This window comes from Physeter macrocephalus, unplaced genomic scaffold, assembly GCF_002837175.3.
Source record: "Physeter macrocephalus isolate SW-GA unplaced genomic scaffold, ASM283717v5 random_664, whole genome shotgun sequence".
Lineage (NCBI taxonomy): Eukaryota > Metazoa > Chordata > Mammalia > Artiodactyla > Physeteridae > Physeter > Physeter macrocephalus.
The window spans coordinates 17,792-34,675 of record NW_021145871.1 but is presented as its reverse complement, the minus strand read 5'-3'; the positions used below and the strand labels follow the sequence as shown (position 1 = coordinate 34,675).

Below are 16,884 nucleotides of genomic sequence, written 5' to 3'. Positions count from 1 at the left end.
TTTTTTGCTGTACGCGGGCCTCTCGCTGCTGTGGCCTCTCCCGTTGCGGAGCACAGACTCAGCGGCCGTGGCTCACGGGCCCAGCCACTCCGCGGCATGTGGGATCTTCCCGGACCGGGGCACGAACCCGTGTCCCCTGCATCGGCAGGCGGACTCTCAACCACTGCGCCACCAGGGAAGCCCTAGCTCTGACTTCTGAGGTGCCTGCTGGGCACCGGCTCCTGGCTGTAAGCTCTCCAGCATGGCCTCATTTGATCCCCGCACGGCTCAGGAAGGAGACGGTATTCCCATTTTATAGATAGAGAAACAGAGCCTCACAGAGAGCCTGGGGCTTGCACACGAGCAAATGGCAAAGCTGGGATTTGAACCCTGTCTTCTCTGATCCAAACCCTCCAGGAGGCGGGGTGACCTGAACATTCATGTATGGAGACAGTCTGGTCCCGAACCCCCTGAGAAGCCCCTCTGCCCATGCACAGATCATGCGGGACCAGGGGGTGAAACAGGGAAGGCCGTTCTGGGAGGCCGGGGGTCCTCTGCTGCCCAGGTTGCAGTGTGGGGCCTCTGCTCCCCCCTCCAAATCCTGCCCTTCCTTCCCAGATCAGCTCCGGTTCCTCCTCCTCCATGGAGCCCTCTCTGATTGCTGCAGCCCACACAGGGGGGGCCTGCCCAGGTGCCCGCTGTACCAACTGGCTTTGCCCACCCCAGCACCTGAGTGTGACGTGGTCTTCCTGGGTCCTCTCTCCCCTATCAGACTGGCAGTTCCCTGAGTTAGGGGTTCGCCTGTCTCCCCGTTAGATTGGGGGCTCCTGAAGGCAGGGGCTGTTTCTCTTTTCTCTGACTCCCACAACACTTCCTCCCTGCGGCGGTTGGCGGGGAGATCCATCAATACGAGTAACCACTGGTGCTGGTAGTCCGTGAAGTGGGGTCAGGGTGGTGGCTGGAGCCAAAGGGGTCTGTCTGTCTAGTGGAGATTCCTGCCTGGCTTGTGTCACCCATCCTGGCCGACGCGGTTCCAGTAGGGCTGCCAGGAAGTTACCAGCACTGAGGTGAGATGGAAAGATGGTGGGGGTGGGGGTGGGGGTGGGGGACTCAGAAGCCTGCCACCCGCCAGGGAAACAGGAGCCAGTGGCTAAATGCAGACACAAGGTCATGGCGCTGAGGGCCTGAGTCACTGCTCCTGGACGTCAGATCTCATTACCCACCCCCGCCCACCATTCCTCCCCCCCGCTTCCCCCCATCCCTGAGGCATCACCCACACATGCACCGGATCCACTGACTTCAATGGCCAGGAGGGACCCTGAAAGGTCATCAAGGCCTTTCCCCTGTCTCTGTGCATGTCTCTCCTTTCAGATCCCGGGGACAGAAGGAGCTTCAGAGATGATCCAATGCCTTGAATCCCATACTTGCCAGGGCACCCCAATCACTTGGAGGGCCTTTCAACAAACACAGACTCTTCTCATGTACCCCAAGATTCTGATCTGGGGTCTTGGGAAGGGACCAGGAGTCGGCTCCCATCAAGTCCCCACTCAGCCAGCCCACAGGCCAGTGTTCGGAAACCACTCATCACTCAGCAGGTATCTACTGAACACCTGCTATGTGCCGGGCACCGTTGAGGCTCTGGAGGACTCGTGATGAACGAGGCAGAGATAGGGCCCTGCCGCCATGCCTCTCAGGCTCCCCTCATCGGACAGAAGAGGAAACTGAGGCTCCGAGTGGTGAAGGACCCGTTAGGGATGGGAGAGCTGCTCTGGCATCAAGCTCTCACCCTTCACTGCTTGATGCAGGAGAGGGAGAAGCTGGGGGCTGGCCTGAGGGGGAAATGGCTTTGGGAGGGACTTGCCACCAGCACCATGTCCCTCTGCTTCACTCTTCCCAGCTTCCTGATGCTCACAGGGCCGGAGGTGATGGTGTGGACACGCGGTGCTGGCTGGCTGGCCGATGCCGGCTATGAGTTGGAGCCAGCAGCTGCCCGAGACCAGAGACGGGTTTGGGATGTCAACAGGGCGGCCAATTATCCTGTTACTGTACACAGGTTGGGGCAGCCGAGGCAACGGTGGGCCCAGGTCCATGCAGAGCAGCAAGTGTCCACCCCACCCCTCACAACACGAGCTCATTACCCACCCCCGCCCACCATTCCTCCCCCCCGCTTCCCCCCATCCCTGAGGCATCACCCACACATGCACCGGATCCACTGACTTCAATGGCCAGGAGGGACCCTGAAAGGTCATCAAGGCCTTTCCCCTGTCTCTGTGCATGTCTCTCCTTTCAGATCCCGGGGACAGAAGGAGCTTCAGAGATGATCCAATGCCTTGAATCCCATACTTGCCAGGGCACCCCAATCACTTGGAGGGCCTTTCAACAAACACAGACTCTTCTCATGTACCCCAAGATTCTGATCTGGGGTCTTGGGAAGGGACCAGGAGTCGGCTCCCATCAAGTCCCCACTCAGCCAGCCCACAGGCCAGTGTTCGGAAACCACTCATCACTCAGCAGGTATCTACTGAACACCTGCTATGTGCCGGGCACCGTTGAGGCTCTGGAGGACTCGTGATGAACGAGGCAGAGATAGGGCCCTGCCGCCATGCCTCTCAGGCTCCCCTCATCGGACAGAAGAGGAAACTGAGGCTCCGAGTGGTGAAGGACCCGTTAGGGATGGGAGAGCTGCTCTGGCATCAAGCTCTCACCCTTCACTGCTTGATGCAGGAGAGGGAGAAGCTGGGGGCTGGCCTGAGGGGGAAATGGCTTTGGGAGGGACTTGCCACCAGCACCATGTCCCTCTGCTTCACTCTTCCCAGCTTCCTGATGCTCACAGGGCCGGAGGTGACGGTGTGGACACGCGGTGCTGGCTGGCTGGCTGATGCCGGCTATGAGTTGGAGCCAGCAGCTGCCTGAGACCAGAGACGGGTTTGGGATGTCAACAGGGCGGCCAATTATCCTGTTACTGTACACAGGTTGGGGCAGCCGAGGCAACGGTGGGCCCAGGTCCATGCAGAGCAGCAAGTGTCCACCCCACCCCTCACAACACACACATGCTCCTATTTGGGATTAACTTGGCTGACATCTAGGGGCAGAGGGTGGCTCAGGGCCTCAGAATTTTAACAAGTCATTGAAGGGCCATCGTGATTTTCAGAAAGGGGGCTTTGTCTGGAAGAGGGGGGGCAGTTGTCCCAGATCTCTTGCCCAAATCTTCTAAAAGTGGTATCAGGCACAAATCCTCTGCTTTGTGCCCAAACCCTTGCCCTGAAGGCTTAAGCCAGAGGAGCTGGAGGAGCTCTGGGAAGAGGGAGAGCCACAGAATCTAAGTCTGGGTTCAGCCTCTGCTTTGTGACCTTAGATGAGTGACTGCACCTCTCTGATCCTCCATTTATTATCTGCAAAATGGTGATGCTGTCCCTGACCCACAAGGGTGCTGGAAGGATGAAGTGGGTTCCAGACCTAATGTGCATGTTCCTACATTCCGCTGGGGTGGGACAGGGTCTGTGGCATTTACGTAGACGCCCCAAGCAGAGCCACTGCCCCTTGGGTGCTGGGGTTTGAGGCAGTCTTCTCAGACTGGAGGGTCTGGACCTGAGGATCTAGCCCAAGTTCCTCCCCTCCACCCAATTCCCTTCCCCCGCTCCAGCTTGTCGGCCCCCTCCCCAGCTCTGAGCAAGGCAGGTCTTCAAGGCAGGACCTCGGAGAGGTGTGAAGCCTTTGGAATCAGGCAAACCTGGATGGAACTTTTGACTTTGTCCCTCAGCCTCTGTGACCCTGGACAAGCAAGCAGCCTCAATTCTCCGAAACTCCGTTTCTTTATTTAAATATTTATTTATTTATTATTTATTCATTTATTTTGGCTGCGCCGTGTCTTAGTTGTGGCACTCAGAATCTTTGTTGTGGCATGCGGGATCTTTAGTTGCAACGTGCGGACTTCTTAGTTGTGGCATGCATGCGGGATCTAGTTCCGTGACCAGGGATCGAACCTTGGCCCCCTGCACTGAGAGCGTGGAGTCTTACCCACTGGACCACCAGGGAAGTTCTGAAACTCCATTTCTTTAAAATGGCCTAATACTGCCCACCTCGCTGGGTTTCTCTGAGCACTCACTGATTTGGAGGAGGGTTGGGCACAGTGCCTGGCATATAGCAGACATGCAGTAATAATAGCACCCCTTCCCTATGGGTCCTTCTCCTCTTCCTTCTCTGCTCTTTCAAACCCCTCCCATGCCCGGCTCTGAGAACCCAGAGCCCTGACCTTCAGCCCCTGCAGATGACCCCTCACCATACTGCTGTGTCATGAGCTTCCCCCTCCCAGGCCCTGTGTACCCCAGCCGGTAGCTGGGTTGGGGGCCACCCACCTCTGTGTGGCTCTGGTAGGTTGGGGAGCCCCTGACCCTCGTCCCTCCTGGCTGCTCTGGCCTGCACCACTCAGCTGGCCGGGGCAGTTCCAGTTGGTTTGTCAAGGACATTCTTAATGGCCAGGGTAAACCCCGGCGGGGTGGGGCGGGGAGGAGGGGGGGCCAGGATGTTGATTGGTGGAACACACACCTGTCCAGGTGCACCTGAGCTGAAAGCAAAGGAGTCTCTGTCAGAGGAGGTCCGGCTGGGGCCACAGCAGAGCGGACTGACAGAGGTGAGGGGCCGCCGGGTGCAGAGCTGGGGCAGGGACTTGGATGGAAGCTGCCAGGACCAGGGCAAGGCAGGGCAGGCAAGGCAGGAGCAGGAGGCTGGGGGGCAGGGAGCCAGCACCTCCTTTGGACCCTCACGGCTTCTCCTGGGCCTGGGGTTTTCCTGACTCTGGCCTGAGCCGATGGGGAGGAGGAGCGGGGAGGGGCTTGGGGAGTCAGAGTGGTCCATGGGGACCCCACAGTGAGACAGTGGCTCCCCTGGGCAAGGACACTGCTCTGAGCGGTGGAAGCAGACAAGCGTCCAGGGAGGGTGGGAGCGGTGGCCACAGGATGGGGAAGGGGGCTCTGAGCCTGGGGTCCTGCCTTGATCGACCTGCTGCTGGACATGCGGGGGACAGCTGGGAACCGCCGCCCTCATCCCAAACATTAACACACACACTCGCACCCTCGGGGCCACCCCCTCAGGAATGAAGGCACACCAGACCCACGTCCCCTCCTGGAAATGCCACCTTTCCCTTCTATCTGGGAAGTAGATATTGGAAGGGGCCAGTGGCTGGGTAAGGGCGTTGGGGCAGCTCACCAAGGGTCCGTTTGCCTGTGCACTCCCTCAGGGGCCTGATGGAGGAGCTGGTAGGGCTTCGTGAGGGCTCCTCGGGGAATCCTGTGACACTTCAGGAGCTATGGGGCCCGTGTCCCCGCATCCGCCGAGGCATCCGAGGTGACAGCTAGGTTCCCTTCGGCTCCCTGTCGAAAACCCCTCGGGACATCACCCTCCCCGGGTCCGCCTCCCCACCCACCTTGGAGCCCAAGAGCTGCCGCCCTCCTGGGCGGCGGGGAGGGAGGGGATCTGTCTGCCAGTCTGTGGGACAGCCGTGCTAGATGTCTGCTCTCTGCCTTTTGGGAACGCAGTCCCCAGGCCTGATCACTCTGCCGGGGACCTTGCTAGGGGCCCAGTGGGTGCTCTCTGGCCTGACACCAGGACAGCCCCACCGGTCCTGGGACAGCAGAGCAGTCTCTCTAGACTCTCGCGTCCTCTAAGCTATGGCCCCTGCAGAGATGCTGGAGAAAGTGTAGCTCCCAGCCCTCCCTCCACACCCTGCCCCCTCCGTCATTCTGCCATAAGTACCTCAGGAAGGGGCAGGGGTGGGGAGGGCGGGTGGGTCAAAGGCCCCCTCCTGGCCTGGCGCCCACCGTGCTGCCACCTTCACTTGCACAAATCCTGCTGTCTCTCACGTGAGGCAGAGCCCCCTCCCAGCTTCCCTGGATTCGACCACCCGGCCCCAGCCCCACACAGCCCCTGCCCCCCGCCCCCGCCCCGTGCCCTCACTGGGCCCTGGGCTACGAGCCGATGCCCTTGCCCCAGGTGGTCTCGAGTGGTTGAAGCAGAAGCTGTTCCGCATGGGTGAGGACTGGTACTTCCTGATGACCCTCGGGGTGCTCATGGCCCTGATCAGCTACACCATGAGCTTCACTGTCGGGCGTGTGGTCCGAGGTAACCCCTCCCCGGCATGCACGCCTGCTCTGGACCCGGGGCTTTCGAGCACGCTTTTGGGATGCCAGATGGGCCGCCAGGTGCAGCGGGGGTGGGGGAGGGCTCTGGGTGGGGAGGAGGCCTGGGTCTGGTCCCGGCTTTGCTCTTGACTTGCTGTATGACCTGGGCAGGCTCCTGCCCCTCTCTGGGCCTCAGTCTCCTCATCTGCACAATGAGTGAAAGACCAAATATTCCTTCTTCCTCTGAGCTCTATGCCCACCGCTTCCTGCCGCCCCTGCTCCTTCTCCTCCCTCCTTGCTCTCAGCTCAGTAACTGTGGGGGAGAACACTTGTCTAGACCACCAGGCATAGAACATTCTCTCCCCATGCTTCGGCAGGCTCTCTCCACCCTGAGGTCTCCCTGGAAGAGGGGGCACGGGGCAGGAAGTGTCTAACACACCTTCTCTGGGAGACTTGCTCAGGTGGCATTACGAGGACCTGCCATGCACCAGACCTCATCTGAGAGCCCATTTGACAGATGGGGAAACAGAGGCTCAGAGATGTTGAATGGCTTGCAAAAAGTCACTCAGCTAGGGAGTGGCAACGCTGGGATATGATCCAGGGTCCTACTCTTGCCTTCTCTTGGGGATCTGCCACTTACTGGGTGGTCCTGGGCCACCCCTCTCTGAGCCTCCATTTCCTGGCCAGCAAGTGGGCGCCTGAGGGCTGCAGAGCCTGTGGATGGCTCCCTGACTCCCAGCTGTCCCCAGCACACAAGTGGCTGTACCGGGAGATTGGGGACAGCCACCTACTCCGGTATCTCTCCTGGACCGTGTACCCTGTGGCCCTGGTCTCCTTCTCCTCAGGCTTTTCGCAGAGCATCACGCCCTTCTCGGGAGGTAAGCCCATCGCCACACCATTTGCCTGTTTGCCTTGCCCCTCGGTGCCCACTGTCCCTTGGGGCTCCTGATGGGGGGAGGCAGGAAACAGTAACCCCATTTCACAGCCAGAGAAGCCAGGCTCAGAAGAGTTGTGTAAGTTGCCTGAAGTCACACAGTGAGAAGGACAGATCTTTTTTTTATATATATAAATTTATTTATTTTGGGCTGTGTTGGGTCTTCATTGCTGCGTGCGGGCTTTCTCTAGTTGCAGTGAGCGGGGGCTACTCTTCGTTGCGGTGCTCTGGCTTCTCATTGTTGTGGCTTCTCTTGTTGCGGAGCACGGGCTCTAGGCGCGCGGGCTTCAGCAGTTGTGGCACGTGGGCTCAGTAGTCGTGGCTCGCGGGCTCTAGAGCGCAGGCTCAATAGTTGTGGCCCATGGGCTTAGTTGCTCCGCGGCATGTGGGATCTTCCCGGACCAGGGCTCGAACCCGTGTCCCTTGCATTGGCAGGCGGATTCTTAACCACTGTGCCACCAGGGAAGCCCCAGAAGGACAGATCTTGCTTGATTCGGGTCACTGTTGGCTCTGCTCCCTTTCTGAGGGCTCCTCTGGGCCGGCACCATGGTTCCCCAGGGAGGGGCTCACGGAGGGGCGCATCTCTTCCAGGCCTCTCAGCTCTGCTTTCAGCTCCAGGCCAGCAGCACAGGGGAGCTGCAGGGATGCATCTGGGTGGCCTGAGATTCTCTCCTAGGTTCCCCCGCATCCTGCAATAGCTGACTGGCAGGACCAGCTGGAAGAACGTAGGCAATTCACATCCCCTCTCTGACCCTCAGCTTCCTCATCTGCAAAATGAGTTTCTGAATCCTAACTCACAGGGTTTAGGAGACCTGACAAGCTCATGATGTGAAACCCTGTGCAGGGTCAAGTGATAAGGGTTTATCTGGAGATTGTCCCTCCCCTTGCTCCCCACCCCCACCCCGTCCATCCATCCCCTGCCAAGGTTCTGGAATTCCGGAGCTGAAGACCATTCTGTCGGGCGTGGTCTTGGAGGACTACCTGGATATCAAGAACTTCGGGGCCAAGGTGGTGGGCCTCACCTGCACGCTGGCCACGGGCAGCACCATCTTCCTGGGCAAAGTGGTATGGACGGGCATGAGAGCATCCCACCCCGTCCCACCCTGCCCTCCTGCCCCCTCTGCCTGTTCTCCAGCCCCACCGAAGCTAGGTCAGGGGGAACTCAGGCCAGGGCCTGCCTTCGCGGGGCTCAGTTTTGGGGAGGAGACAGGCCAGGTCCCCAGAGTGTGACAAAGGAACTGGGGAGATGGAGACATAGGGAGTGGGCGGGGCAGCGAGCTGTCTCTGGATGAGGCTCCCTCTACCCCCCAACCCTGGGCCCGGAGGGGGAAGAAGGGGAGGAGCGAGGGCCCCGGCCCCCCCCAAGGGGCGGACCCTGTGCCCTGTGCGCACACCTCTCTCTGGCAGGGCCCCTTCGTGCACCTGTCTGTGATGATCGCTGCCTACCTGGGCCGCATGCGCACCAAGGCCATTGGGGAGTCTGAGGTAAGAAGCTCATGGGCACCCCCTCCTTGGAGGAATGAGACGGGGGGGAGGGCGGGAGCCGACTCTCAGCGCGGGACTCCGGATCCCCCCAGAACAAGAGCAAGCAAAACGAAATGCTGGTGGCCGCAGCGGCGGTGGGCGTGGCCACAGTGTTCGCAGCGCCCTTCAGCGGTGAGGCCCTCCCCCTGCACCCCGGGCTCCCACCCCCGACCCCCCGTCCCTCCCCTGGCAGACTGACCAGCTCGCTCCTCCGCCCAGCGGAGGAACCTGCAGGGAGGATGGCGGCTAATCCGGTCTTGGTTGTGACTTCAGTCTTACCGGGAGGGCAGAGCCGCCCCAGGGTGGAGGTGGGGGTGGGCGTCGAGATGCTTCACGGTCACCTTAGACAGACTTGGGTTTGAAACTCAGCTCGCCTTGCGTGACCCTGGGCCGGTGAGTTCAGTTCTCAGCCTCATTTCCTCATCTGTAAAATGGGGATTGTAATCGTCCCCACCCCAAAGGCTGTTGTAAGGTGTGAGATGGCCGAGAGGAGCGCCTACAAGCCTGTACCCTGGGCAGGGGGCTTCCGCCCTGCCCTCCCCTCCCCTCAGCTCAGGACCAAAGAGAAGGGCTGGCCCTGTCTGTTCGGGCTGTGGGAGAGCAGGACGGGAGCGGTCAGGGCGCTGGGATGGGCGTGGTGGTGTCTGTCGAAGCTCAGTGTTGCCCCCAGGCGTCCTGTTCAGCATCGAGGTCATGTCCTCCCACTTCTCGGTCTGGGATTACTGGAGGGGCTTCTTCGCTGCCACCTGTGGGGCCTTCATGTTCCGCCTCCTGGCTGTCTTCAACGGCGAGCAGGGTGAGCCCCGCCCTAGACCCTGCCCCCCCGCCCCGCCTTCCCTCCCTCCTCCCTCCTCCCCTCCCTTCTCGCCTCTCTCTTCCCTTTTCCCTCCTCCTCCCCTTCCTCTCCCTCCTCCCTTTTCTCCTCTGTCTTCTCTTCCTCCTCTCCACTCCCCTCCTTCTAGAAGTGTGGAAACGAACAGACCTGTATTCGGCATGAAGGATAGGTGCCCCGAGGGTAGAAGAGGATGAAGCTGGCCGGGGAGGCAGGGCCAGGGAAAGGGTCTTTGGGGGCAGGACGTGGCAGCACCTCCACTCCTGCCTGTTAATCCTGAGCCTTCGGTTTGGCTGGGGTAGGAGTGTGGTCCCTGATCTCCACTCCCCTCCTTTCCCAGAGACCATCACCTCCCTCTACAGGACCAATTTCCGGGTAGATGTCCCCTTTGACCTGCCAGAGATCTTCTTTTTTGTGGCGCTGGGGTGAGTGGATGCCTCTGGCTCCTCAAGAGCCCAACTGGGGGCCTCCCCCAGCCTGAACTGCTGCCCTTGGTTCTGGCGAGGGGCTCTGGACTCCCCTCCCCTCCCTGCAGGGCCATCTGTGGCATCCTGAGCTGTGCTTACCTCTTCTGTCAGCGAACGTTCCTCGGCTTTGTCAAGACCAATCGGGTCCTCTCCAAACTGCTGGCCACCAGGTGGGCTCTGAATGGGGGCCAGGGACCCCTCAGGGTGATGCCCCTAGACTCTCCTGAGCCTTATATAGAGATCCCCACCCCCTCACCAACACCCCTGTCCAGGTCCCCATAGTAACTGCTCCCCCACTTACTAGGCTCCCAACCCCAATATTTGAGCCCTCCCTCCCTCACTAACCTCCCTCCCCCTCACTGAACCCCTACTTCCCCGTGGAGCCCCAGGCCCCTTACTGAGCCCCCTCTCCTTCCCAACCTTGTCTGCCCCCTGGCGTTGGCATTTCACAATCAGCCCTCCTCCACCTTGGCCGGTCCTGCCCTGGTCCCACCTGCCTGGCGGGCAGCCTGCCTCTGTCCCAAGCTCTCCTATCAGCCCCGACCCCTGCTTACCCGAGCGGTGTGGGGTTGACCCCCACACGTCCCCTGCTCCTGTGCCTCTTCCTCCCGTTCCTGCCTCAGCGTCAGCCCCCAGGGGGGCGGGGCCGCTCCACGGGGTGGGGGGAGGGGAAGGGGACGGCTGGCACTGGAGCTGGCCCTCCACCCCCACCCCACAGCAAGCCTCTGTATTCGGCTCTGGCCGCCTTGGTTCTCGCCTCCATCACCTATCCCCCTGGCGTGGGCCGCTTCATGGCTTCTCAGGTAAGGGGTGCTGAGCTGGGGTGGCCAGAGGGGGGAATGCCCAGTCGTTGTCCAGCTTGTGCCCATCATCTCCCTGAATCCCCACAACACCTATAAGGGGATGGCTGTGCAGCTCCAGGAGGGCCAGAGCCCTTCCCAAGGTCTCCCCGCAACAGGAAGTGGCGAGGAGGATCTGAGGCAGGGTCAGGCAGTTGGGGGGGTGGCAGGGACTGCCGCCCGGCCCTCACGCAGAGCTCCGAGCTGCCCCCTTCTCCAGCTGTCCATGAGGGAGCATCTGGACTCACTGTTCGACAATACCTCGTGGGCGCTGATGACCCGGAACTCGTCCCCACCCTGGCCCTCGGAGCCCGACCCACAGAACCTATGGTTCGAATGGTACCACCCGCGGTTCACCATCTTTGGGACCCTCGCCTTCTTCCTGGTTATGAAGGTGGGCTCCCGGGGCCGCCAGGGATGTACGCAGAGCTGAGGCCAGCCTTGGGTGGGATGGGGTACCTCCCATAGCATGTACGTAGCGCAGGGCCTAGGCCTTCACGCAGACTCCCTCACCTGACCTCTGCCCGCTGTGTGGTCCTGGGCAAGTTGCTTCAGCTCTCTGAGCCTCGGTTCCCTCATCTTTAAAATGGGCTAGTTACTGTGCCTACATCAAGGAAGGTTGAGAGGGAAGAAAGGAGAGTCCCTGGCACAGTGCCAGGCACACAGTAGGCACTTTGCCAGGGTGGGGATCCTTCCCCTGGGCACACCTTCCCTCACACCAGATACTGGCGATTGGCGTGTTCCTGGGCATCCTCCTTCTCCCTGGGGAACCCCCCTGTCCCCTGTCTTGTCCCTCCCTTGGCTACTCTGGTCCAGCTGCCTCTAACCTCTGCCCCCTCGGCTCCCACCACCCACAGTTCTGGATGATAATTCTGGCCACCACAATCCCCATGCCTGCTGGGTACTTCATGCCCATATTTATCTTCGGTGAGTCTGGGGTGTTGAGGGTCTGAGAGACTCAGGGTTATCGGGACATGGCTCCTGGTCCACCCACCTCCCCAGGATGGTACTGAGGTTGATCCCCACGGATGGAGGGCTGGGGGGACCAGGTCAGCCTGGCTCCCTGTCCTCACCCTAAATCTGTGACCAGGAGCTGCCATCGGGCGCCTCATAGGGGAGGCCCTCTCTGTTGCCTTCCCAGAGGGCATCGTGACTGGAGGTGTCACCAACCCCATCATGCCTGGGGGGTATGCCCTGGCAGGTGAGTCCACCGGGTTCCCACTGGATGGGCAAACATCGTGGGTCTGGGCTGGACCCTGAGAATCAGCCGGCAGTTCTGCAGGGCGTGGGGAGGTCATTAGCCTCCCAATGAGCCCCACCCTTCCCTGAGCCCCTCCCCTTAGCCTCCATTACTTTTTCTAGCTCCTGTCTTGTCCCTGATGCCCCCTCTTCCCTACTGATCTTTCCCTCACCAAGCCCAGGCATAGGGCACTTCCAACAGTGGCCAATGTGTGGCCTCTGGACACTTCCCACCCCAGCCCATGGCCATAGTCACAGCAGCCTTGCCCTTTGCATGAAGCTGTCGCCTGGCCTGAGCCCCCCTCCCTGGCTCTGCCGCCTGCAGGGGCTGCGGCTTTCTCAGGGGCTGTGACCCACACCATCTCCACAGCATTGCTGGCCTTCGAGCTGACCGGCCAGATCGTGCACGCGCTACCTGTGCTGATGGCAGTGCTGGCGGCCAACGCCGTCGCCCAGAGCTGCCAGCCCTCCTTCTATGACGGCACCATCATCGTCAAGAAGCTGCCATACCTTCCATGGATCCGGTGCCGAAAAATCAGGTGAGCGGTGTCTGCTCAGGCTGGCTGACTGAGGTGATGGTGTCTGGGTGGGCTGACCTTGGACATGGGTGAGTGTGAGAGGGGCTGACACATGGCTGCTTCCTAGTCTCCATTCTCTCCAGCTCCCTGTGTGACCTTGGGGGAGTCCTTGGCCTCAGTGTCTTACTGGTCATCAGTCGGTCTCCACAACAGGAGGACAGATATCGCCCATTTGTCAGAAAGTGGGGCTCAGAGAGGTGCCATGTCTTGCTCCAGGTCACACAGAGAGTCAGCACCAGCTCTGGGAGGTCCCACCCCTCCCCCTGCTCCTGCTCTGCTGTCCTCACTGGGGCGGCGTTGGGAGCTGGAGGTGGGACTGGAATACTGCAATGGAAATGAGCTTTGAGGTCCTTACTCAACCAGACAGGGCCAAGCAGCCTCTGTCCCCAGAGAAGGAGGACTAAGAGGCTCTGAGAGTCCTGGGTCCAAGGCCCAGCTCCTAACATGTGCAAGTTGCCCCCTTCTCCAGACTCAGTTTCCCCATCTGTTAAATGGGGGTGGTTACTCCCGTGATTTTCAAACTTTAAAGCTCTTTTTTCCCTTTATGCCATAAAACTTTTCTTCAGATGAAATTCTCCAGGGATGGCTTCTGAATAAAACAGATCAAAGTAGAGCTGGTCTAGTGGGGAGATAGGGGTCCAGAGGGCTGGGAATCCAGAGCCAGGCCATAGGCCAGCTGGCCCCCAGGTTCCTCCCTCCCCACCTTGGGGTGCTAGGAGCTGTTCATCCCAGGAATCTCTTAGACCCTGCCCATGCTGGAGAACCAGCAAAACTCCTCCCGGGTCCCCCCAGCTTGTCCAGGGGTCTGGATAATCCGCCACCCCAGGACCTGATGGGAGCACCCCTCTGCCCCAGCTCTCGCCATGTAATTGTGGAGCACTTCATGAACTGTACCGTCACCACGCTGGCCAAGGACACACCGCAGGAGGAGGTGGTCAAGGTCGTGACCTCCACAGACACTGCCGAGTACCCCCTGGTGGAGAGCACAGGTGCCCAACAGGAAGGGGGAGCACAAATGGGGAGGGGGGCATTCTCTCTACTTTCCTCTTGGACCTGGGAGGGTCAGGCCCAGGAATGGGTAAAGCAGGGCATTGTACCTATCAGGCACCTGGATCCAAAACCAGGCTCTGCAACTGTGTGACCTTGGGCAAATCACTTCACCTCTCTGAGCCTCAGTTTCCTCATTGGTAAAATGGAGGTAATAGCCATCCTACTTGGGGAGCAGGGGTAGGATGATGGGAGCACTACTAGGGCCTTCCAGAAGGCTCCTTCCCTCAGTCTCCCCTTCAGGCATTCCCCAACTGAGTCACCTCCCTCAACCCTGTTGCCATGAGAAAGACATCCTTTTAGAGAAAAATGAGTGGGGGCCCTTGTTAAAAGACACATAAGCTGAATCTTGGGAGAGGACCTAGCTAGAGCATCATTTCCCTCTAGGACAAGTACAGTATGAGTGGGAAAGATAAGCTGGGGGGGGTAGGGAGGGGACAGCCATGCCCCACTCAGGGCCACTGTCAGCCCATATGTCCCCTTTGTGCAAATGAAACAAAATGCACACTTGGCAAGCATAGCACAGCTGGATTTTGATCCGCACTTGTCCTTTGGGCAGGTATCTTATGCAGTGAGCAACCTGCACAACCGTATGGGTCATCCCCATACCTACCCCAAGAGGCATAAAGCTACTTATGAGCAGCAGAACTGTAGATAAATCCCTTAAGCTCTATGAACTGCAGTTGCCACATCTGGAAAATAGGGAGGACAGAGTTGTCAGAGGTTCTCATCCCAAACGCCAGGCCCTTCTCCCCACCCAAATTGGGACACCTATAACATTATCCCATTGAACATGCCAAACATCACATTTGAAAATATCTGCACATTGATGACCCCTCAAGAAGCTTCACCCCCCTGCTAGAACAAGACAAACTCCACTTCTACCCTTAGAGCCACAGGAAGCAAAGAGTTCCCAACCAACACAGGCCCAGCCTGTGGGACCCTGCTGCTCATCCAAGAAATAGCTTTGATTGTTTTTGTTTTTAAACAGGGAGCATTTGTATGTCCACTTGTAAAGTTTTATTTTACTGGACAAAAAGCAAAAATATCAGGCTGTCCCTCAAAACTAAATACCTGCAGACTCCAGTGATACCCTGGAGTGAGGCTTGCCAAGCCTCCAGCACGCAGGAGGGCCTCAGAACATGGTGCCCTTCCGGGTTCATGCCTTCACTGGGCTGAGCCAGTGAAACTTCCTATGGGAAATGAGGGACAAAGCCCAGCCCTGACGCACAGACATTTTCATGCAGGTGTCCCAGACCTGCTCCTGCCTTGAGGCCCTGCCAGATGGGGCATCTTGGGGTGGGCAGGTTTTACCTCCCGACCCCCTGGCAGCCTTACCTGGCCACCCTCAGCTACCACTCCTCCACGTCAGAAGCTGAGTGACCTTGGGCAAGACAACTAACCTCTCTGTGCCTCTGAGCCTCGGTTTCCTCTTCCGTAAAATGGGTGATAATAGCTCCTGACCCATAGGTGCTGTACGTTCCCGAGAGTCATGAGAACACCCAGCACAGTTCTTGGCACATCGCAGCTGTCCGGTAAACGTAAGTTCTTTTCATAATGTGGCTTTTTTCCTCTCCCTCTCCACTTGTCCAGAGTCTCAGATGCTGGTGGGCACCGTGCAAAGGGCACACCTGGTGCAGGCCCTCCAGGCTGAGCCATCCTCCTGGGTTCCAGGACACCAGGTGAGTGCTCATATGAGGTGTCAGTAGAGGATGGGGAGTCAGCAGGGTTGTGAGGGGAGTGGCCAGCTGATAGCCTGTGGTTTGAGAGGGGCTGCCTGGGGAAGGGGGAGCTGTCCCAGGCCCCCATAACCCTTCCCCCATCCCCAGCAGTGTCTGCAGGACATCTTGGCTGGGGGCTGCCCCGTGGAGCCAGTGACCCTGAAGCTGTCCCCAGAGACTCCCCTGCACCAGGTAATGGGGAAAATTTGGGCTGTGGGCAGACAGGGGCCCTGGAATAGAGGGGAAAAGCCTGAGAGGGAAACTTAGCTCCAGCTTCCCGGACACGCTATGTGGCTCTCTGTTCCTCCTGTGCCTGCTTCCTCACCTGTGGAATGGGCATGCAGTTCCCGCCCTCTCTGTCTCTTAGTTCCAGGGCTGTTGGGATGATGTAGAGACTAGGGAAGAGGGAGAGCTTGGGAAACAGAAGATTCTGGATGGAGAGAAACAGTGGTTAAAAATATGTCTTTTCATCAAGGCACACATGGGTTTCAATTTCCGGTCCACCACATTCTGCCTGTGTGATCTTGGGCAAAGTACTTAATCACTCTGAATGCTGATCCCCTCCCCCCTGCAAGCACAGAGCCTGGCACATGGGTCATGGAGGGACAGAAGCAGGTTGGGGACCTAAGGGTGGCCCCAACCCCTCTGTGCCAGTGGATGATGCCAAATGATGCTGAAAAACAGGTCCTTTCCACTAGTCCCTTGTGTGGACTCTGGGGACCCCTGGTGGTCACATTGGACATTGCAGGCCCAGGTCTTGGTCTCCCACCCACCATCACAGCTGTCCAGCTCTCCCAGGCTCAGAAACAAGGTGGGGTGGGCACCACTGGGACAGAGCCTGGCCCGAGCCTTCACCTCTGCTCAAAGCTCCCAAGCTAGGAAGAAACTGAAGCCAGAGGGTTGGGGTGGGTGCCACCTATCCTCCAGTGATTGCTAACCACCCCCCTGCAGGCACACAACCTCTTCAAGCTGTTGAACCTTCAGTCCCTCTTCGTGACGTCTCAGGGCAGAGCTGTGGGCTTCGTGTCTTGGGTGGAGGTACCATGGTCCCGAGGGTGGAGCAAAGGGGAGAAGCCATGCTCGAACAGGCTGGGGAGGTTGGGGGCACCAAAATTCTGCCATCAAATTTGGAGGGGCCTTGGGACTTCCCTGGTGGTCCCGAGGTTAAGATTCTGCTCTTCCACTGCAGGGGGCGTGGGTTCGATCCCTGGTCGGGGAACTAAGATCCCACATGCCGCACAGCATGGCCAAAAAAAAAAAAAAATTGGGGGGGGTGCCTCATGGGATTCTAATGTGCCTCAATTCCTGGCCCAGAGTAGCCAGCCACTTGGTCCAGCTACCTCTACCTAATTTTGTGGCCAGCCCTGCCATTCTCTGGGCCTCAATGATCTGATTTATGCAATAGGGAGGCACTGGCTGTAAAATTCACTCCAGAATCAACCCTCAGGGGAGTCCAACTATACTGGCGCCCCCCCACTTGCAATCTCCTCTACATCCTCCCCACTCTGTTCTCTGTTCTAGTTGAAGAAAGCAATTTCCAACCTGACAAACCCTCCGGCCCCAAAGTGAGCCAGCCTGGCAAGATGAAACAGGGCCCCTCAGCTGCCC

At 59.2% G+C, this 16,884-nt stretch overlaps 1 protein-coding gene across 9 annotated transcripts; it reads left to right on the top strand.

Moving 5' to 3' along the window:
- Positions 1-5,179: 5,179 nt before the first annotated feature.
- Positions 5,180-16,884, top strand: CLCNKA (chloride voltage-gated channel Ka). Of its 9 annotated transcripts, none has more exons than XM_007128360.3 (19): positions 5,180-5,322; positions 5,968-6,096; positions 6,845-6,973; positions 7,955-8,094; positions 8,437-8,514; positions 8,607-8,685; positions 9,224-9,349; positions 9,726-9,810; positions 9,921-10,022; positions 10,571-10,655; positions 10,912-11,085; positions 11,549-11,618; positions 11,782-11,892; positions 12,256-12,469; positions 13,364-13,497; positions 15,149-15,237; positions 15,388-15,468; positions 16,228-16,314; positions 16,798-16,884. In XM_007128360.3, the coding sequence occupies exons 1-19, from the start codon at positions 5,223-5,225 to the stop codon at positions 16,843-16,845; spliced, it is 2,061 nt and encodes a 686-aa protein (XP_007128422.1). In that variant the 5' UTR covers positions 5,180-5,222; the 3' UTR covers positions 16,846-16,884. The 9 variants fall into 9 exon arrangements, 8 of the variants coding, with proteins under 8 accessions (XP_007128422.1, XP_007128421.1, XP_054939104.1 ...); XM_007128359.3 differs by having other exon boundaries at positions 15,385-15,468; XM_055083129.1 differs by having other exon boundaries at positions 9,224-9,568; positions 15,385-15,468.

Coding starts and splice junctions, on each gene's coding strand:
- CLCNKA (XM_055083127.1), top strand. CDS start 6,613: ATGGGGAAACAGAGGCTCAGAGATGTTGAATGGCTTGCAAAAAGTCAC. Junction 6,974..7,954: donor CATCACGCCCTTCTCGGGAG/GTAAGCCCATCG, acceptor TCCCCTGCCAAG/GTTCTGGAATTCCGGAGCTG. Junction 16,315..16,797: donor GCTTCGTGTCTTGGGTGGAG/GTACCATGGTCC, acceptor TCTCTGTTCTAG/TTGAAGAAAGCAATTTCCAA.